Here is a 23857-nt window from a genome sequence, read left to right on the forward strand (position 1 = left end):
CCCTATTATGGAAGTTTTTAGAACAACTTTACATTAGGGATTTAATCTTTACATTTACTGTTTGTTGTTGGCAAAATTGTGTATTTCATCTACATAGTCTCACTGACCTGAATCCAAAGCCAGTACTCTCTTACTTTCCTTCTGGGAAAAGGAAGAGATGATGTAATGCTGGGTGAGTAGAGAACAGAAGGAGGATCAGGTTCCTCCTCTTACCCTCCAGTCTATCATCTGCCAGTAAGAAGCAGCACCAACTTTTCATTTTCCTCTTCTGAAATAAGGAAATATTTATAATATTTACCACATACATTTCTGCATATGTTGATGAATGAACATATGAAATTTACATAGACCAGGGACTGACATATGCTATTCACTCAAAACTGTTTCCCACTGTGAGGTTATTATAGGAATGAGACAGTACATAAAGCCACAGCACAATGATTGACATGCAGTAAATTTGGCTTTTCATTTATCATTATCTGTGTTAAATACAAAACAGTTTAAAGAAGTGACATAGATTTAAGAAAATGCTACATTTCAAAGGTAGGAGTTTAGCAAAATGCACTCAACTTTGTGCAAATTGGCTCATTATGGGCACAGGGTTAAAAGACATGGAAGATAATGTTGCAATGGGTACAATTTATTAGTTCTAATAATGAAATAACAATAGTAATAAAAGCAGCCTTTTAAACATTTCAGATATAATAATTCTTTTTTTAATATTTTATTTTATATAATTCTTACATCATTTTTCATTTTTGCACAATGTATGCATTTTCATTTTGGTTGTATTCCCCATACAATTGCACCCCCCTTATTTTGACCCTAATCCTTCCTCTCCCCACCCTACCCCCCCGCCATAGTGTGTCGCTGGTTTATAGTTGCTTGTTGATTTTGATTTTTACTTTGTATTAATTAGTCTTTTTCCTGGTCCCTTATTTAGGTTTTCTAAATTTCTGCTATGAGTGAGACCATCCGGTATTTTTCTTTTTCTTTCTGACTTATTTCGCTGAGCATGATCCCTTCCAGCTCCATCCATGTTGCTGCAAACTGCATGTGTTTATCAGATATACTAATTCTTGATATGACTTACTGTTAACTCCAGGCAGTATCTAGCAATCTAAAAGCTATTTGATTATTTAGATTTCCCAGGTTATTATCATTCATGCACATAATGGGCTTGAAGTCCTTTAGATCACAGGATCTGCAGACATTGCCTGCATGTTCCAAGACAAATTGAGCCATTCCACTCAAATGTTTACAGTAAATAGAATAGAAACTTGTGGAATCATCTTCCTCTCTCATATATGAAGCAACAGCAAAGTGGTACAGGGTCTCAGCTGTTTCAAGTTCCTCAATTGAGTTTTACTTTTGCAAACGGCCCACTGACTTCCTGTATGTGAGCTGCATTCTGAGCAACATGACCGGCCGTAACATTTGCTGTAATTTTTTAAATATGTGGGAAAAAAGAAAGATATCAACCATGTATTATCTGAATCAAGATGCCAAATTATCAAACTTATTTCTCCAGGCAAGCAGCCCAACAACAGGGACAGCTCCCAGGAGCCAGTCAAGGTTGTCTGTCTGTCCATCCACTCAAGACATCTGCAGGTAAGTGCTTAACAAATGATTCTACTCAGCATTGCTTGAAGCCAGTGTTTTATATTGTTTTATTCGGAGACTTATTCTTGCTTCTGCCTTACATTGTCCACGGCCAATTTATACTAGCTTAGTTTTTTTCTTTAATTCATTTTCTTCAGTTGATCTTTGTTTACCAACTTCTGGTCCATGTTATCGTTTTCATCATTCTCTCTCTCTGTTTTTCCATGGCTTTCCTCTCCATTCCCATTTCTCATCCTTGGCCTTTGTCTAGATCTGCCATCTTGCATGACATGGCATAAGACATGAGCAGTGCACCCCAGTCATGGTGCTGAGCCCTGCTAGGAAGGAGTTTGGTAAGAAATCAGTGAAACAGGCCTGGGAGGAGGAGAGAGGTCTCTTGAGAGATATGAGCATGCAGAAGAACAATAAAAGGAAGAAAAAATGATTTGCCCCTCCAAATCTCAAGTGCCATATGGAATGAGCTTTGCACAGATTCTTCAGATTCATCCACTACAGATGAGATTTGCTGGATTCAGGCAAGAAGAAGAGCCTAAATTTGATTCTACTTGTCTCAAGATGGAGAACAAATAATAATAAACCTTGTGGAACCTTGGCTGGATATTCTACTCCTGATGGAACTAAGCTGGTTGATTTGCAATCTACAGGTAAAGAGCAACAAGAAGAGACTGAATATGAAAATTGCTCTTTCAGTTGCCTCAGAAGCAAAGACACAAGGTACCAAGAATGTAGTCACTCCCTGCAGAGATGCTCATCTTAGATGAAGAGACCATCAAGGGACCACAAAGAAAGCGGAGATAGATACCACCACAGAGCTCCCCAGCTCTTGCATAGCTCCAGGCATAATGAAGCAATCAAGAAAAGAGTTTCAGAAACAGATCCCAGCACTGACATGTTGGCAGCAGCAGATGGTGGCAGGTAAGCAGATGATGCAGGGTTCCAGATGAACCGCTCTATTCAAGAACCTCCTGCCACCTACAACGATGACTCTGATAATTTGAAAGCATGCAGGTCAGTCACCACTGAGAAAAAAAAAATGATGCCATCCAAATGTAGTTCTTCCTGATACAAATTAGCTGGGCATTTGACTCCTACTTTCAGAATATAACATTGTTCATACTGTTTTTTGGTCTAACTGGATATACAGTGATGAAAGGAGAGAAGATGGTATGAGAAGAACAATGCAGAAGTTTCCATGGGTTTAAAAGCTGAATAGAATCAGATTTGCTCTTGCCCTTTCTTTTAATTGACTGGTTTATCCTGGTAAAGGGACTGACAAACTAGTTGAGGTTTTGTACCCATTCTAGTTAAGACATAAACAGTGGAGGAAATATGTGAAAGAAATCTTTCACTCTTCAGTGCAAATTTGGTGAGCAGTAGCACCCTAACCATAAGAAATTCAAGCCCTGGGTTTCTTAAGGTCAGATTTTTGTATCAAAAATATATCCTTTTATATCAGAAAATCTCCTTTTCAGTTGGCACTCATTTGCCCTCTAGTTTTTGGATTCAAGACCGAAAAGACATGGAGAGCTGTGATGGACATAGCTCTGGGCTACTAGTCTCCAGGGAAGGAGAAAACATTGACTTTCCTGATCATCACATACTGAAAGGCTTCAGCATGTTGACATTGTGTTGCTCTATCACTTCTTGCTTGCACTTTTTAACCTCTTTTTAAAATAATGTTAAAAAGAATTAGAGGAATACCCATGCTACTATGCATAAATGAGACCATTTTAAGAAAAACATATTCCTAAATGTTCACATGATACCTGATAAGTTAAGCTGGCTACTTTCTGATTGGGAACAAGTGACGCCTCTTGTTGGCTAACGCTTGCTTGGTTGTTTGGACTTATTTTTATGAAAGTTGAAATTACTTTATTAAACAAGTATGTTTCCTGTGAATGATGTGATCCAGTGACTGCTGACTATGTTCATTCAGGGCAAGACAAGAAGGAGAATTAATGTCTGAGTGTAAATAATATTAGAGTAGTCTGTTTCTCCAAAAGTTTTACAAGATATTCATTCATAAAATGCTCATTCACTTATTCATTCAAGCATGTATTATGTATTAAGTTTTCCTCTAGGCACTAGAAATATTATAGTGCTTGAGATTTGTGTAGTCTCTGACATCTTAGAGTTTGCAGCCTAATGAGGAACACAGAGTCAGAACAAACTAACTCACCCTTAACATATGATTACAATCATGTTAAGAAATATGGGAGTTGGGCCTCCCCGGTGGCGCAGCAGTTGAGCGCTGGGTTGCGAAGCTGCCCGCGGCCTCTGCGGTGCCGGTTCGATCCCTGGCTGCTCCCCGGCCACCGGAGGAGGGTCCCACATGGCGCGCAGACCTCTCCTGCCGCCCGCTGCTCCCCTCAGCAGTGTACTTCGGTCCTTCTGCCTGCTCTGCTCCCCGCTCTGGCTCTGGTGAATTCTCTCACCCTCCCGTGCTTCTGACTGTACCCAGTGCATGTATAAACAAAAAACAAACAAACAAACAAACAAATAAATAATAAATAAATAAAAACATGCCTCTATAAAAAAATTTAAAAAAAGTTTAAAAAAAAAAAAAAGAAATATGGGAGTAGATGACAAGGAAGACTTGTTATCTGGAATATCAGAGAAGAATCCTGGTATATCAGAGAAGAATCTTGCTAAGCAAATGACAAACCAAAGAGGCTCAAGGGATGACAGGAATTAGTCAAGGAAAGAATCAGGGAGGCCATCCAGCTAGAGGTGCTACTGCAGGCAACAGGGGGAAGGAAAAAGCTCAGTCATCCGGGGAACTGAAAGCCAGCTGCTGTGGTTCAGGTGCGGTGGGGGAGATAGCTGTGCGGTGGAGGTAAAGAGCGAGAGCCGTGGAAAAAACTCTAAGAGATCTGAAATAGAAGTGACACTGTTTGATTTGTATTAATATGCATTTCTTATCATCTTGACTCTGATTTGAGTGTGACTTTGCTGAAATGTTGGGGGATAGATTAAAATACCGTTTCTGATCAAGACTAACTCCCCATTTACAACCACCTGCTGTCATCCACAGACCTACTTCCAGTATAATTCAGTGCAGGACAGTCAGAGGTGCTGTTTGTATGTTTAATGGTAATTGGATAAAAAGATGCTTGTAATTAAAATCATAGGGAACGGTTTGCCTAACTTTTTAAATGCATCACTCTGGAGGAAAATAATTGAAGACAGGAAATTTAACTTAGGTTTCTATTAATTAAAGTGAGATCGATGAGTCTATAGTTACTATTTCCTGCTGTGGCTTATTTTCAAAATATACCTATTAAGCTACATAATGGGCATGCTAGATGCCCATATCCTGGAAACTGAGGATAAAAAGTGACAGAAGAGTTGATTCTTCCTTCAAGTATCCTATTATCTAGTGGGAAATTTTTAGCACGCACTTGAAAAGACTGAAGTTCAAAGATGAATTTAAAAAAGGGAATACAGGGCCTCCCCGGTGGCGCAGCAGTTGAGCGCTGGGTTGCGAAGCTGCCTGCAGCCTCTGCAGTGCTGGTTCGATCCCCGGCTACTCCCCGGCCACCGGAGGAGGGTCCCACATGGCGCGCAGACCTCTCCTGACGCCCGCTGCTCCCCTCAGCAGTGGACTTCGGTCCTTCTGCCTGCTCTGCTCCCCGCTCTGGCTCTGGTGAATTCTCTCACTCTCCCGCGCTTCTGACTGTACCCAGTGCTTGTATAAATGAATAAATAAATCTTTAAAAAAAAAAGATTTAAAAAAATAAAATAAAATAAAAAGGGGAATACAGCAGGAATTTGAAGAAAAAAAATTGTTGATGACTGGGACAACCAGAAACCCCTTAAGAAGAGGTGGTACTGGAATTGAGAATTCAGATTGGCAGAGATGCATGGGTGGCATTTCAGGTACTCAAGTGAGGGGAAATACCATAAGTCCCGGGACAGTTAAAAATTTTGTGTGAACTTGCTGTGACTAGGTTGAAAAATTTGCATAGATGGAGAACAACTATTTCTTAAGAAGATGTGGTGAAGAAAATAAGGGTATCCTTCCAGGAGTTTAACTCTATCCTATGCATCGTTTCCAAACTACCTGAATGAGAGCCTTTTGACTCAAAAGCAGAGGAGAGATCAAGAGCATTGTGCTCACTTCAACCCATCTTCAACCAGAGAAGCTTCATGTTATCTCTCTTATACAATGTGATTCTATATAATATTCCTTTAAGAGAAATAATAGATTCCAATGCAAATAATAATAATAAGGAATAGCCACTGCTATATACAATAGGCTTGGTGGAGAATAGCATATAGAGAGTAGTCTCAGTGTCTCTGAGTGTGTCCTGGAAGGAAACCTAGATTTAGAAGAACAGGTTGTGATATAATGGAGGTGTCCATCTTTGGGGTTAGTAGGACTGGGATGATAATGGGTAATGACAGGGAGGGACAAGTGGGATCCTGGATCCCACATCAACAGGAGCAATCTTAGTGCTTGGAGTTGGTGAGCACATAAGACAAAGGGTCAAGGATGACTCCAAACTTTAGAATTTTAGAAAGATTAATTCTGATGTTACTGACAAAAGCAGAAGAGGTCACAGGCAAGTTGATTTGGGAAAAACATGATTTCAGTTACAGGTAGGCTGTGGTAAAGACAATATATCAGAGTCAGCTCTCCAGCACGTGATATGAGACATGTCACTGAAACAGGAGAGCAGTCAGGGCTGAGTCTGTAGCGTTCTTCAAACATCCAGGATCTATACACAGATCAGCACTAAACAATTATGTGTGTGCAGCTGTCATGAACATGATGCATTAGCACAGGGTAGTAACACAAAGATATTAAAAATGGAAAATCTTTTCAAGGCCAGGTAGGACATATAGGTTTGGGTATTATCTCAGGGAAGTGACTGAGTTGCCTGGAAAGTGAATGAAATCTCAAAATAAAACCTTAAGTATGAGAAAAGTCTGCAGGTGGACACAGCCCTAGCAGCAGGAATCTGTAGGGGAGAGAGATGATAGGTGAGAGAAGCAGACTGTGAACTTGCACTCCTGCTGCTTCAGACATGCACGGGGAGGGAGGACCAGTCTGAGCCATGACCACAAAGAGAAGGAACTCTTGAGCTCTTCCTCCTTTTCTGTTCCTTACATTTTGTTCTCATGTGGACTCTTTACCCTTTCTTATCCTTATCAAAGTCTTATTCAGAGTTTCTCTATTAGCCAATTATAACTTACAGGGAATTTAAGTCATCAAGCTATTGCACTGACACTTGTGCAGAGTGAAAAAGCTTTACCTTTTTATAGAAAAAAAAATACACACCAAAACACCAAAAGCAAGCAATTTCATGTTTGAAATTTTTCAATGACCTCTTAATTGCCTTCAATGGAAAAATTTTAAAAAAATGTAAATGATTTACAAATGCCTGCAAGATTGATCAGATCTCTCCTCCAACTTCAACTCCCACCAGCACCATGAACAGAAAACCTAGTCATGCTGGTCTATTTTCAGTTCCCTCAACATGCCCGGGGTTGTTCCTTTCAGGACCTAGAATGACTTCACATTACCCCTCTGCTGTGCACCAGACTAGAGCCTGGTCATTCTTTCTAGTTTAACCACCACTTTTAGGGACACATTTGTGATTCCCTAGCAAACACTCACGCCCCAGGAGTCACTTCCAAAGCATAATCTTATTTTTTTGTTTGATATTGTTTTAATTGAATAGCATTGCCTTATAACAGTGAAATGAAGTTTCAGATATGCAGCATTAAAAATCAGCATGCATATATACTACATCAAGTCCATCACTAAAAAGTCCAATTCTCTCCTACACCATATAATTAACCCCTTTTGCCTGATTTACCCTTCCCCTCTTCCCTCACCTTCTGGTAACCACTAACTTGGTTGTATAGTTTAAAGGTATATTTTTGTTTTACTTAGTTAATCCATTTATTTGTTTTCTTTTTGTGCCACATATCAGTGAAACAATAGGTGTTTGTCTTCTTGAAATGTGTTTATTTCACTAAGCGTAATATCCTCCAGGTCCATGCAGGTCCATCCATCCAAATGGCAGGATTTCAGCCTTTTTTATAACTGAGTAGCATCCACTGTATAGACACAGATGTATAGATACACATACCCCACATATTCTCTGATCACCTGTCAGTGGCACTTAAGTTGTTATCAACACTGGACTATTATAAGTAATGCATAGCATAATTTCCATAGCTGGTATATTTTTGTGATTGGCTGTATTGGATTTTTTTACTGCTTACTGGTAAACAAATAGCACACACTCAATGCACAGTTTTTGAATTAATAAATTTAGAAAGAATATATTTATCTAAGGAAGTCACATGACTGTGTTAAATCATAGCACTAAATGGATTATCTCACCTGCAATGGACCCAATATGTAAAGAATACCTAACACCAGCAGTTCTCAAACCTAAGGGAGTGTCAGCACCTAATGGAGAGCTTATTAACATACAGATCTCTGGACCTACCGCCAGAGTTTCTGACTTCTTTACTCTGGGGTTAGGCCCATGAATGAGAATTTCTCAAATGTTCCCAGGTGACATAGGTATTGCTGATAAGAAACCACGCTTTAAGCACCACAGTACTATGCTGCAAATTCTTCTTGTGATCTAAATGGAAAGAGAAAAGAGAAAAAGAAATTGAAAGGTGAGTTTGAGAAGCATAATTATAGTTCTGTATCATAGTGTCTCAAATGCTGACATAAAGCATAATCAGATTTCCCCATAATTACATTGTCATGCCAGTAGAGTATGGGTCATCTCACTAAAAGCATAGACTGACAAAATTCCAGCTGTTCCAGGAACACAGATGTTGTGTTTTGGCTATTGTTTCTTTCAGAACTACTTCCTCATCCCAACTAACCCCATTATCCTTCAGTGAATTTACAAATCCTCTGAAATTTTTGACTGTTTTTCTTCTGCATTGGATAGTGCCACTGTCCATTGAAGTCCCGTCATTCCTTCTACTACATGTTGCTTCTGACCTGTACCTTCATACTCATTACCACTTACCCATTTGGATTCTTCTCTATGCTTCTATTCTCCACATTCACCCTTAACTTCCTACCCATTTTAATCAGGATTCTTCTACCAGGATAAAAATGACTAAAACTAATTGAAGTGAGCCTGAGCAATAAACGAATGCATTAGCCACAGAAAAATGGCATCTGGGACTCTCTTTCCCAGAGATTCAAAAAATGTGGTTCTCTCATTCTCCCCATCTCTGTATTCTCATTTTCCCCAACTGCACTTAAGCTTCTTCTTTTTTTTTTAAATAATAAATTTTATTTTTATATTCCCCCATACAATTGCAAATGCCCCATTCTGACCCCAATCCTTCCCCTCCCGCCCCCCACCCCCCAAAAAGTGTCTCTGGTTCATAGTTTTCTGTTGATTTTGATTTTCACTTTCTTATATTCATTTTCCTGGTCCCTTATTTAAGTTCTCTAGATTCCTGCTATGAGTGAGACCATCCGGTATTTTTCTTTTTCTTTTTGGCTTATTTCGCTGAGCATGATCCCTTCCAGCGCCATCCATGTTGCTGCAAATTGCATGTGTTTATCTTTTTTGAATGCTGAGTAATATTCCATGGTATATATGTACCACATCTTCTTGATCCAGTCATCTATTTTTGGGCATTTGGGTTGTTTCCAAAGTGCACTTAAGCTTCTTCTACGTAGCAGAGGGAAGAGAGATTGTGAACAGAGACATCTTAAGGCTTACACTTACCAACAGTGGGAACTTACCAGCAGTAGGAACAAAGAAGTGTTCTCTTCAAACATTTACGATAGGAATCTTATCTTACACATGTTTTTGTAACTCTTCTGATTTCTCAGAATAATCCTGGCATTTAGCAACCGCTTAAGCAGAACTTTTGGATTAACTTTGTAATGGGTGTATGCTAAGAGTACAGAACTGATAAAATCATGAGGACAATGGTGGGAATTGGGTGGTGCAACACAGAAAAATAAAGAACATTGAATCCATCAACTGGTTCTTCAATGAATCCAAAGGTAGATAATAGCTTCTGGTAATATTCTTGTTCTAGGTTGTCTTGAATGGTGAACTTGAGGGTATACTTTATGTCAGGCTATAATTTCCATTATGCATATTATTATTTTTTTATTAAGAAAGAATTTTGAGGCTAAATTGGATGAGAATATAGTAAAAATATATGTTGAAATATTTTATTTTTACAAGTTGTAATAACTTTAAACTAGATACAGGAAAATTGGGAGAGGAAATTTCCTGAAACTCAAAATGTCCATAGCAGAGAAGACTTTTTAAGTGTAGTAAGATCATGCTTCTGAGAAAGAACTATCATTGGTAATATTGACTTTTTAGATACTTTTCGAATATTAGGACTAAGGTTCTAAAGAGAACTGTGTAATAATGGACCCTTTTTACCCCATCATCATATATTTGTGTACTCAGTTATTCACCATTCACACATCAGCAACTATTTATTAGGAATTTGCCTTGCATCAAGGCAAGTTCTTACAAAATGGAAAATACAGTAATGTTCCCAATCCTTACGAACATGAATTCTACATTGGTAAGACAAACCAAACAAGTAAGTGTAAAAACAAACCAAAATATCCATGAACGAAGCTAAAGGGACACATTTCCCTGAAAAACTAACACTTAAGGAGGAATCCAAAGGGTAAGTAGGAGTAAGTCAAACAGAGAAGAGATAACCCATTCCAGGGGAAAAAAGGATATGGCAAATTTCAACACCCAGAGATGAGTGAGATATGGTGTAAAGGCAGGAATAGACACAGTGCAGGTTTCCTGATCCCATGCAGACCGGGTAAAGAAGGAGTCAGAGTCCTCAGTGGCTTTTTGCAGGTCTTTTATTGGGGTTCACCAGGCATATGGCAGGCAGGGGTGCTGGGGGGCCGGGAGGCTGGCAGGCTTCCCAGCCCCCAGCAAATCCTCACTCTATCTGGGCTCTCTGGTGATCTCAGCTTCTCCTCGGCTTCTGCTGCTGCTTTTTCTGCTTCTGGCGTCCCTGTGACGCCACCCTTAAAAGCACAGTCTTAGCGCAGGTGTACCCACTTCAGGTGCCCGCCATCAGGCATGCACTCAGGATCACAGGGTTCCCTCATCTATCCTGATGGTGGGAGGGCAGAAAAGCCTGATACCTTTTACCTTACCCTGCATATGGTATAAATGATTTCAGTGAGATCTGGCAGAGGAGGGGAGTAAGACAGACATGGAGCTCCTTATCAGTCACCATTAGAATTTGAACTTTGTTCTAATGACAAGGTAAAGTTTCTGGAGACTTTTAGGTAAAAGAATGACACTATCACTTTTATGTTTTGGGACATCACTCAGGCATACAGAACAGCTAGGAGGGGACAATACTGAGGCCAAAGAAAATCAGTTAGAAAGCTATAGCTGGGTCCCAGGGCAGAAGTGAGAATGGCTGAGATATTAAAAATAAAGTGCATAGATTTTTAAAGTATTTTGAAATAAATAGTACTTAATGATAAACTACATATATCTCTCTGTGTGTGCGTGTATGCTCAAGTTTCTGACTTACTACTTTTTCTATACAAAAGTAAGACTGGCCTTTTGTTGTCAAAGATCATTTCATGAGTAAGATCACCTGTGCAGAGGTTCCAATATTCAGGGACAAAGATCTTCCTAAGTGAATTACTGACAAGCACTCATTTCTAACAGTATTGCTTAAGAAAGTTTGTAAATTTATTCCCTTCATTATGCCTCTGCCTTTGTTTTGCTGAGTCTTGTAGGAATTAATAGCATCTTTCTCCTGTTCATTTTAATAATAGCTGAGTCCTTGGGAAATACAGGTGTGAACATTGTTGCCAGAGACAAAGTACTTGAGGTTTTACTTGACACAGAGACAAGAGGTCTCACTTTCAACTCTTGCTTTAGCTCTGCATGGAGAGGTTAAACTTGAAAAGGTAAAATGACTGCCACTTCCATTATCTGATCAGAAATGGAAGATGAATGTGCATTGCAAATGTATGGATTACTAGTAGGATGCAATGTTTTAGACCTAATTACTTTCCTTAAAATGAATAATATTATTCATTGCAGTCCTCAGTAAAAATTCAGATATACGCTATGCTACTTTATTTTACAGAGTAAGCGTTCTCCAACATAGAAAAAATATTTATAATACCACACTTTAATGTTATAAATGTTTAATATCATTTCACACAGTCTGTCAGCATTTATATCAGTAATTTGTATTTTTGAATAAACAAAAACAATGTAAAGACAATGATTTATATGTATATATATGCACAGAGATAATGAAACTTATGAGAAAAATAACTTGAAAGGCTTACAGAAATGTTTGTAATAGCTTCCAAAGACATGTCTTGATTTTGCCAGGGATTTTTTTCCTAATAGTTCTGAATTTGGGAGATAATCTTTCCAGCAAAAACATGATAGTGTCATCAATAATACTGATTATCTTGACTGGTAAATTATCTCACATGGCCAAAACCAAGTGAGCTGATTAACTACCTTTTAATTTGGCTAACAGGTCATTTTGATTTTTGGAAATAGCATGTATACTGTAGGCCAATTATTTAACAAGTCGTACTTTAAAAAAGAAAAAAATAGGCATTTCCCGGTTTATAAAACCAGGTGAAAGTAGATTTGAATATCAATCAGGAATTTTTCAACCTTAAATTTTTCAACCTTAAAGGTATGATGTAACCATTTATATATTACAAAGCTGTTGATACTGTGCTGCATTTATCTTTTTATTGGTAATTTCTGACTACATTAAATACCAATAAGTGTAAAATAGTGAATAAGAAATATTTTCTTGGGGCCTCCCCGTTGGCGCAGCGGTTGAGCGTTGGGTTGCAAAGCTGCCCGCGACCTCTGCTGCGCCGGTTTGTTCCCCGGCTTCTCCCCGGCCACCGGAGGAGGGTCCCACATGGCACGCAGACCTCTCCTGCCGCCCGCTGCTCCCCTCAGCAGTGTACTTCGGTCCTTCTGCCTGCTCTGCTCCTCGCTCTGGCTCTGGTGAATTCTCTCACCCTCCTGCGCTTCTGACTGTACCCAGTGCATGTATAAACAAAACAAACAAACAAATAAATAAATAAATAAAACATGCCTCTATTAAAAAAAAAAACTTAAAAAAAAAAGAAATATTTTCTTAATAAATACAATATGTGTTCAGGACTGCATAATAATGAACTATGTGCTTCCTTTAATGGACTTAATATCTGTTCTACAACGTGCAATTTCTCCTTTATCTCTAAAAAGACAGAAAAATAAAACACTCTCCTCTCATGCAAAATTCATCTTTAAATCATTACACATGTATTAAATTTAAGTCCCCTATATATTATGCAAAAAGGAAAAGAGCACTATTTTAAAATAAACTAATGACTATTGGGTGACAGTGCTTATTGCTGCTATCATGTATTTTTAGCTGAGAGTTTGTTTATAGGTTGAACATTCCCTCCATTTCCAATTACCATATTTAGCTTCTCATCTTCCTTATAACTGCTGTAGAATATTACCCAGTCATTTTAGCCATCATTGTTAGTATAGGTAAATTGAAACACCAGTGTCCAATTCAGTTTGGAAATTAAAATGCCCCTGGAGCCTCTTCTGTTCACAGCACTCTGACAGTTCTGCTCAGCACCAAGTTCTTCACCTCTGTCATGTTAGAAGGAGGACTCCAGCAGTCTGTTACTTCCCCTTCACTCACATCCAGGCTTATGCAGAAGTGAAGATACCATAATACAGAAGTTTCTGTGCTTGGGAAGTTTCTTGCAGGTGGATTTTTCTTCAAACATTATACTGAAAGCTTTCTTCTTTCCCTTAAGGTTATACAAAAAGTAATCAAAATCTCTTATGTTTTTATTTGGCCCTTCTGAGTCTCACTTTAACAAATTCTGATGTCTTCATTTTAGCGATTCTTTTACCTAAGTCAGTTCAAAATTCTTTGACCGAGTTATAATGTTTCGCTACACTCTAAGGTAGCCTCAGTTGAGCGAGGCAGGGAAAGAGGGAGGGAAGGAAATGCTACAATAAAATAGAAGTCAAATGCACTATTAAAATGTCCCAAGTCAAAGGAATTTTGGTCCCAATCAGATTCCAAAGCCTTAAAATTTCACCAGTTCAGGACAGAAAGGACCATGAAGGTCATTTCGCTAGTGCTTCTCAATCTGGGCTGCACATTAGATTCAAGGGAAGCTAAAAAAAAAAAAAAAAAAAAAGTTACTGCAGGAACCCCACCCACCCAGATCACTCTGGAAATGATGTCTCAGTGTGGGTACATTTTAGAAAGCATCTCAGATAATTTGAATGAGCAGCCAGGCCTTGTGACCACTGATTTAGTCCAAACTCAAGTGAACAAATGGGAGCGGCACACAGGGCATGTACTGTAAGAATCTGACTAGGGACTGGAGGGCACCTGGCAGCACATCTGTCATCCAGACACTAAAATGGAGCCTGGGGGTCACCGCTAGTGAAATTATTTCCTCTCAGCTCTGAAACCATCTGTCAGTGGTTCTCAAACTTCACAGTCAATGACTGGAAATAGAAGATGCAGATATTTTTAACAGCTTTCATCTTGAATTAAAAGTCAAATTTCTCAGCTAGTTTACAATTCACTTTTAAATTGAGACTGTTGGTGAGAAAGCCTCCAGATCCATGTTTTTCAAAACAGAGTAGCATCAGAATGCCCTGGGAACTTATGAACATGCAAATTACTGGGCCCCAACCCAGACCTGTTGAATCAGGGACTCGAGGAGAGGGCCCAGCCATCTAGGTTTTAACTGGTCTGCGTGCTAAAGGGTGAGCTGCGCTGAAGTAGCGAGTACACAAAAGCAAATAGGCAGGTGTAACAGGGTTTGTTAATGCTACATGGGGTCTCTCTACAGTGCTTTAGAGGATAAGGGTGAAGGCTTGATGCAAGTCTGTGTTTGAGGAACATCAACATGCAAAACAAACTAAAGGAGATGATACATGTTTGTATTTGGTCATTTTCTATTTCCTTCATAAATGGCTTGACATACTGTGTGTGTGTCTCTGTGTATGTATACATGTATACATGTGTGTATGTCTATATGTATATTTCTACACACACTACAAAAGGATGAAATAGGAAATTGAGAAAATCAGAACACCTGAAAGTAAGGATAGAAAAACATAAAATCTATTAAAAATGCAAATATGGAGACTTACTATAAATTTAATTTTCATAGGCAGTGGCCAAAGCAAAATTCATGGAAAAGGAAGCAAACTGTTGAGATGAAACACAGATTTTTTGAGTAATGAAGAATAAAGAGCAAAATTTATTTCCTGGGTCCTGATAATGAAGACATTTCAATATGGCGGATCACATCCCTGGCTACCTTTATGTAGTTAACACGATCCATTGTAGACCACTGTCTTTGGCAACTGAGTGTTGGCAGAGGATGGGAGTAATGTCTTATTGTTAAACTAGAACATTATGAAATGAGTTCTTAGAAGGCTAGCTTCTCCAACTCCAGTATTTCTGGGAAAAGGAATATCAAAGAAACAAACATCTATCAACACTGTCAGCCTGCCCTTTTTTCTCAATAAACAACTCAAGATCAGTTCTTTCTTGTGTAATAATTTCCCATGATGATATATAATGACTTGCACATTCTTACAAGGGTTATTTTTAAAATTTTATCATGCTTAGTTTTTTTTTGCTCTCTTTTTCATTTTTGTCTCAAAATATACTATTATAAGTTTATTAATTTCATAAGAAATACAAAGTTGTATCATAAAAGTCATAGTTTACATATTTTTTTATCATTTTGCATGATCCATTACATATAATATGTCATTGGTGAAAAAGATAAAAGATTTTGGTAAAATCATTGCAAATTTGCTTTAGAGGTATGGAGCAGAAAAAAGGAATTATGTTTCTTCTTTCTCACCAACACCACCTTTCTTCCCAAACACTGAACTAGTGTGACAAATCATAGGCTACTGTCACCCAGTTAGAAGATCATTTGTACTGATTTCCTACCTTATTTCATGGTCATACCTTCCAATATTCCCTGGGAGACGTCTTAGCCCAAATTCTCCTTGGCAAAAAATAAAACCCACTGGTATGGTTAGCTTTTATTTTTTTATGAATTTATTTTATTTTATATAATTCTTACATCATTTTTCATTTTTGCATCATGTATGCATTTTCATTTTGGTTATATTCCCCATACATTCCCACCCCCTTTTTCTGACCCTAATGCCTCTTCTCTTCCCCCTGCACCTCACTGTAGTGTGTCTCTGGTCTATAATTGCTTGTTGCTTGTTGATTTTGATTTTTTCTTTCTTATAGTTATTCTTTTTCCTGGTCCCATATTTAGACTTTCTAGATTCCTGCTATGAGTGAGACCATCTGGTATTTTTTTTTTCTTTCTGGCTTATTTTGCTGCGCATGATCCCTTCCAGCTCCATCCATGTTGCTGCAAATGGCATGAGTTTATCTTTTTTGATTGCTGAGTAATATTCCATGGTGTATATGTATCACATCTTCTTGATCCAGTCATCTATTTTTGGGCATTTGGGTTGTTTCCATAGCTTAGCTATTATAAAGATGTTCATAACCTTGCAGTAGTGAAATAGCATGTAGATGAATTTTCCTTATGTTTATCACAGTGATATGCTGCAGCAAATTGGACTGTCTTCTTTGCTTCCATTTGCAACTGTTTCATTTCCTTCTTTTTATCAATTATCATTAAGGGATCAAACTCAGAAATCAGCAAACCCTGCATCAATATGTTTCATTAACATGTGATTATAATTATGAAATGAAATGTATACATTATGTGTATGATATGTGTATGTGTATGTATGTGTATATATGTAATCTGTAATACTTAAACAGTTATAATTAGACTCAAGTAAATGCTATTTATATGAAATCACAATGAAGGAATTTAGTGCTTTAAACTCACCATGTAATTCTTGAAAAAATATCCACATGAAAGTGCTATTTGAAAATTAAAAAACAATTTAAAAATAAAAGCTAGTTTTTGTTATAGTAATAGGCAAGAGGTTTCTAAGTATTAAGCCCAGAATTTTTTCTTTTTCACTTGCTCTATGCCTTTAAAAATAAGACATATTCTCCATCAATATGAAAAAGTAAAGGATAACTTCATATTATATATCAGTTTTAATGGCCCCACTCATTTATGAATAAAAAATAACCATAGAGAACAAACTGGCAAAGCAAAAATAACTCTTAGACTCTATGAATAATACATTGGTCACCAAAGGAGGAGATGGGGAAAATGGGGGGAGGGTTATAGAACTGGAGCTTTGTGGAACGTGAGGCATGTTCACATAAGGAGGTGTGAAGTTGTATTCCCCAAATTATATAGTTATTTATACTAGCAGTAAGACAATCAAAGTTCAAAAATACCTTAAAATAAACTGGCATTAGTAGTGACAGAATCATCTATTTATTTATCTTGTATAATATTTAGTGCAAGACCACACATGAATTTTTCACTTTCGCATTTTCCACCTTTGTAGTTTGTTAATGGAAAAAAAAAGAATGTTCTACTTTACTTTCATTACAATTCATGTTGAAGATACACTTTTTTTATGTTTTATCTTCAAAAAAAAAAAAAAAAACCGCTTCAGAGACATAACAGAAAGGCAAAGACAGCAGGGAAGAGATATACAAAATGATTGCATCTGGCATACATGATTAATGAAAGTCATTGATATTGAAAGTGGAGGAAAATAATACCAATCTGTCATTGAGATTATTTCATAGTGAAAAGATCAAAAGATGATAAAATGTAAGGAGACAAAGTGAAGTGCAGGTGTTGAGAAGACTCAGTGGACAATGAATTATTGTTGAGAAAGTTGTAACACACTCACAGATCTGGCAGTTGGAAATTCTGTTACTGTTGAAGATAGAGCTTTGAATTAGCAAAAAACAGGAAAAATGGGCTTTATTTTCTAAGAAACAGAAACTGAATTTCATATACCTGAGTGGAATGTCTGAATACACATATGTGCCTAGATCATAGCTGTATACTATAGCTGACATGAAATACCATGTCTTATTTACTTAGAATTTATGTAAAACAAGATATTCCTGGCATTGGTATATGTTTTCTGGGTGGATATTGGATATTTCTGTCTATCCAATAAATAAGTATATTGAGAGATATAATAGAAACTTGGATTCAGTACTTGGAGTTTTATATTTTATATTTCTATTAAAATATTTTAATATTTTATATTTCTATTAAAATATAAATGATAAAAAGTGTAACCAAAATGGCACGTGGGTGGTTTTGGACAAGAAAGGAATAGGAAGGCAATTTATATTTACTGAAATAAGACATGATCCTTTTCCAAATTGTTCAAATATGTAAATCTAGCAAATTTATTCATGAATCTGTTAACTTATAGACAATGAGGGAAAAGAAAGTGAAGTAGAACTGGAAAAAACTTCTATAAATCTTTGCATTCCTTTTTTTATTTTTGTCATTATTACAAAACTGTGGAAATTGCAAAGAAAATTAAAAATAAATAAAACTAATATTTTATTTAAACTTGATTATCTGGATAAACACTTTACATGTTAATAAATTCCTTGAATGTTTTGTGTATGTCATAATTATGCATATCATTTTAATAGGATTATACTATATTTTCTGCTATGTCTTTGAATGACAATATAGAAAGTTCATATACATAACTTTTGAAGAATGAAACCTATCAGAAAGAAATCTTAGTGTTTTTAACCTAACTAAAAATTCTGTTTCATCAGGATTCTAAATAAAATAAAAGTTTTGTGATTTCATTTTTATAAGCCATTTAATTTTGTTCTACCAAGTTGTACTTTCTGCCCTATGATTGAGAACCAAATGGGGGGAGGGCGGATAATCATAATGTCTAGCGATCTTTCTGGATATACTACACACTAGAAAAATGTGAATTAGAAAAAGAGGTAAGGAACTACACTATTAATTATATATTTGCAATTCTATTGCTAATTGGAATAGCATATTTCAAATTTAATTATTCTCTGACTTTGTTATCTGTAATTCTACATCTATCTGGAAAAAATATCTTTCAAGTATCATTATTCATCGAAATAGCTCAAATTTAAGATTGTATCTGTGAGAAAGTGTGAAACTTCTTCCTTCCACTTTTCAAAATGACTTCCCATACAGTGTAAGTTAAAAACTAAATTAACATTATAGTTTAAAAGTGGTACCTGTGGTGAGAAACAAATGATCAGAGGTCTTGTATATAAATTAGTCTTGAGCATCTGTCTTGAGGAAACGCTTTAATTAGAAACCTAAAATCCTTACAGTTGATCTTTTACTCCCATTTTCCCATAGCTGTGCTCTTCTCCTTTTCCCAAATTGACACCAATTTTGTCCTACTTTGTATTAACTAAGTATCTATTTCTTTGGTTATATCTATACAGACAAGCAAACTGGTGTATTTCCTATCATTTTGTTCTTCCTTTTCACTTCAATGCATTCAACCAATAAAAAATAAACCTAGGGCCTCCCCGGTGGCACAGCGGTTGAGCTCTGGGTTGCGAAGCTGCCCGAAACCTCTGCAGCACCGGTTCGATCCCCGGCTGCTCCCCGGCCACGGGAGGAGGGCCCCACATGGTGCGCAACCCTCTCCTGCCGCCCGTTGCTCCCCTCAGCAGTGTACTTCAGTCCTCTGCCTGTTCTGCTCCCCGCTCTGGCTCTGGTGAATTCTCTCACCCTCCTGCGCTTCTGACTGTACCCAGTGCTTGTATAAATAAATAAAAATAAAAATAAATAGTTTTTTTTTAAAGTAAACCTAATAACTCTAAGAATACCTGCTTTAAAAATCTCTGTTTTAATTTTATCAATCTTGCAAACATATCCCAAAAGATCTCAAAACTGGTATAAATTGAATGCTTGTGATATGTGAGAGAATATAAAGAAAATCATTCCCACAGAGTATTCATTCAATTTTTATTATCTATTAATTCACCACATATGTGCCAAAATTATAAGGTAGGATCTGGAAAGGTAAATGCCAGTGGGGAAAATCAATTCCTTTACCCAAAAGTGCATAATGCTATGAGATCACCAAGAGGGTAGAGAGGGGGCAACAACATGATGGTGAACTAAGGAGAAATTACCCCAAGGGCACAACCCAGCTTTTGATGTCTCCTGACATGGAGGGTTTGGACAGTTTAAACCAATGCTAAAACAAATGAGGAAGATATGTTCTATTGTGGGGTACACTCCTGGGTGTCCTTTGGGACTACACATACCATCACATTTGGTTGGGGGACCTCTCAGAAGGTCCTCAAAGAAGACCTAGCACCCTATGTGACTGAGTCACTGGCCTGGACTCCTGGATATACAGGAGTTCCTGTGAGAATCCTGGAGTCCAGTCAGCATTTAAGTTCCTGGTATCGATGGAATTGAACTATCACAAGAGCTGATGAGAACCACACAAGAACCAATTCAAATAGGATCCTCCCAATCCATGGCAGCTCACACAACCAAAATAGCTATGAATTCAAATAAGACTGGGCTTCCCCTGCTTCCATTATTGGCACAACAAGGTGGTCATTATCTTTTTCTCCACTGTTTTCCATCACTGTGATGTTTGGTGGGAGGAAAACACAGCTGATTAGTTGCAACTTAGGCTCAGTTCCAGGATCAAGTTAGGAACCAGGGACATTGTTGTGTCACTGTCTTTGTTCTTGATTATTCCCTACAGCTCTGTGCAGATGGTCTGATGTTTTGACCAAGTCAGTGGTGACAAATTAGGGCATGAAATTAAACTCAGGAAGTCATGCTATGCACCAAGTTTTTTGAGTTGAAATTGTTCCTTTGAGAAAACAAAACACTTCAAAAAATCACTTGTGTGTGAAGAACTGTCACTCACCTTGTAAATGCTAAAAAGATTGCAGATTCAAAGTTACCAATTTTATGATTACAAAAATGGTATCAGCTGTCCATAAAATATTTTGTTCTTATGCCATAATTACATTTTTAAGTAGAATTTTCAAGTTACTGCTAATCTCAGGCTGAATGGTAGCTTATATGCTTATCTTCATTACTATAAATAAAATATAAATAAAATATTCAAAATCTGACTACTTTGGGGTTTAAATGAAAAATATATGCTCACTTCATGTCAGTAAGAGATTCTGGAAATAGTGGGTTAATAAGAATAATATCAAATACATTCCGTCTTCTGTCTTATTAAGAGTTACTTCTCCTTTCTATTGCAGATCAGTTTGCTTGGCTTCCTCTGATGCTCAGATAGGGCATAAAGCTGGTATACCTCATTTTAGTTCCTCAAATGCAAATTAAAGAGTGCATGGTATATGTGGAGATCATATATTTCACACTTTCATTATATGTGAATTTCCCGAAACATAAACAAAACGCTGGTCGTTAGTAACAACTTCTGGGAATTGCCAAATCATCTCACTACGCAATCTCTTTTTGTCCGTGCTCTGTGCGAGTTGAAATAGAGTGTAAGTTAAAGCATTCCCAGTTCATTTATGGTCTAGTGCCTAGCCATCCTTTCCCTGACTTTTTAACACTTTAGTCACTTCAATTATTCTACTTTGCATGTTATTCTTTACATTCAAGGAAGATCCTGCCCCAAAAAATTAATAAATAAGAATTTGCTTAGTTTAAATTTAATAACTTACATAGGTGAAGCAATTAATAAACAACAAAAACTGGGTCTGTGTGGTGCAGGATTTAAGAGCAATGAAACCTCAAGCCATGGAGAGAGCATTGTTTGCAAAGAGATCTATAGACTGTTTTAGCAAAGGATGAATTTTAGAACAGCTTAAATTTAGAGGAGGTGTTATCAAGATGGGGAGTATCATGGGTATGAGAAAAAATGTTGGCATATCAATGATAATTTGAATATAGACTCCAACGTACATGGCAGCTTCAAAGAATGGCAAGTCAGGGGAATGGGACACTTACAGGATGGAATATTTAGGAAGAAAAACCACAACAAAGTAAAAACAGACAATTATAAACCAGAGACATCCTGCAGGGGAGGAGGAGGGAGAGGGATCAGAGGGAGGGAAGGAGGAGCACAGGGGACTGAGGTGATGGTGCACAGGTGCCTTGGGGAAGGAAACTCTATGGGGACTACACCTGAGGGGGTGGGGGAAGCAAATGTTGTTTAAAAATGAACAATGATGTGAAAAATAAATTTTTTAAAAAAGCTAAAAAAAAAATTGAGAAAAACTATTTGGGGGATGGTGAGGTGTGGGGATTAGAAAGTGTTCCACTGGGGATAGACCATTACCGGAGTTTCAGAACTGCTGAAATTTACTGCTGTTAAAGAAGCAGAGGTTGGTTTTGGAGATGAATGTTTAAAACCACAAGTCCAGGAGCAATCCTTGACTTGCAGACCTGCATTTCTCCCAAGGGCAGTCAGTGCAGAGAGGAAAAATCCAAGGGTCAAGTACAAAACCCTCAGGAGAAGCAGAGGGGAAATGCTGACAAAGTTGTGGGATGGGGTGTTAGAAATCAGTCTTTGGGAAAGGAAGAATAGCAGAACTGCAACTTTGGAAAAGAAATTTGAGGTCACGTAGTTTACTGATCCTTGCATGAGTTCCTTTTATACTATGCCTGTCATCTAGACACCCTCCTATGCTTGAGTACATTCAATGATAGGAAATGAAGACTCATGGGGCAGCTTATTCCATCTTCAGACAAGCCTTGATACATACATATACATGTATGTTCTATGCTACTGTAGAGTTTATATAACTAATGTAAATATAGATATAATACTATAGAATATATTTATATATTTCATGGAAATTTGTTTTCTTTACTTCTCATCATTGGATCCAGCTGTGGGACAGAACATGAGCAGCTGTCCTTTCACACAATGGCTTTTCACATACCTGAAGACAGCTGTCATGTAAATTCTCCTTCCCTGTCTTTTCTTCCTTCATAAATGTTGAAAGTGGTGATTAGTATTTTTATTTGCCTCCAAATTACCGCACTGATACTTTTTACTTCATTTTTTACTTTATTTTTTTATTTATATATTACTTTTTACTTCATTTTTTATTGAGATGTAATTGACATAAAACATTGTATTAGTTCCAGGTATACCATGTGATTTGATATCTGGATATACTGTGAAATTATCACAATAAATCTAGTTAACATCTTACACCCATATTTTAAAAGCTGCCCTGTTAACCTTTAATTCTGAAATATAGTTGAAGAGTCTTAGCTATGAATTTAGACATGTTGAATTCTATATTTGCCCTTATCATCCCTCACTATCATATCTCAATTGTCAAATTATCATCTCCCCTATCATTTCTCATCTTTCTAGACTCAGAAACCTAAAATTTTTTGTCTGTCCTGTATAAGTAGTTACTATTCCAATCCCTAAAATCATTTTATATGCCCTGTTAATCCCACTTTTAGTGTAGTAATATAGCAGCAATGTCACATATGTAAAATAGAGAACCTTCAAGAAGGGGCTAAGCAATATTATGCAAAAAAATCAGGAAAACTGAGGATCAAGAAAATGTTATTAGACTTGATTAGTAAAGTTAAAAAAAGGAAATATTTCCCTCTCTTTATATCACAGTCCTTTAAGGTGAAACAACAGTTCCTATAAGCTGATATGCATTCATGAAAAATTGAGTTACTTTTATAAAAACGTGCAATGTGTTTGTTCATTTTTTCCTAGCAGCATTTTTTGTTGATTTATTGATCATTTCTATGATGATAATAATACTTTACTTTGGTATAGTGTTTATACCTGCAATATTTTCTCGTGTACATTATCTTATTTGAGCCTCATAATAACCATGTAATATGTCACCAATATCAAAACCAACTGTCTGAAAACTTGTCTGAGGTCACCCTCAGAAAAGCTAAGGTGAATTCTATCCCAAATTTACCAATCAAAGATCTAAATATACCCAGTCACCTAACTTCTTTGAGCCATGTCCTGTGACTTGATTGACCTGGGTTTCAAATGTGTCAGTAGCTAACTCACCTGTAGGTCAGAATCACGACCTTGACTTTAACAAGCACTTGCTCTAGTCAACTTACCAAACTAGCTGCTAAAATCAGCTAGTCCCAGTGCACTGAAAACATTGATATAAGTAAATCAAATTAGTAGTAGTTAGTATTCATCCTTTGACTCCAGGGTAAAAGTAACAAATTAGTTATAATAGAATTATCAAAATGTTTTATTTCCTACCACATGCCAGGTGCTGC

At 37.1% G+C, this 23857-nt stretch overlaps 1 protein-coding gene across 1 annotated transcript in view; it reads left to right on the plus strand.

The window, feature by feature from the left end:
* Positions 1–23857, plus strand: part of MARCHF1 (membrane associated ring-CH-type finger 1) — a gene marked incomplete at both ends in the record, with an annotated part of 225979 nt that overhangs the window by 152914 nt on the left and 49208 nt on the right. Inside the window, 9 exon segments of the mRNA XM_084244872.1 lie at positions 1532–1611; positions 1874–1896; positions 1899–1968; positions 1970–2000; positions 2002–2026; positions 2029–2151; positions 2154–2377; positions 2381–2539; positions 2543–2631. Of these exon segments, the coding sequence (XP_084100998.1) occupies positions 1532–1611; positions 1874–1896; positions 1899–1968; positions 1970–2000; positions 2002–2026; positions 2029–2151; positions 2154–2377; positions 2381–2539; positions 2543–2631 (824 nt within the window).

This window comes from Talpa europaea (assembly GCF_964194135.1).
Source record: "Talpa europaea genome assembly, chromosome: 10".
Taxonomy (NCBI): Eukaryota; Metazoa; Chordata; class Mammalia; order Eulipotyphla; family Talpidae; genus Talpa; species Talpa europaea.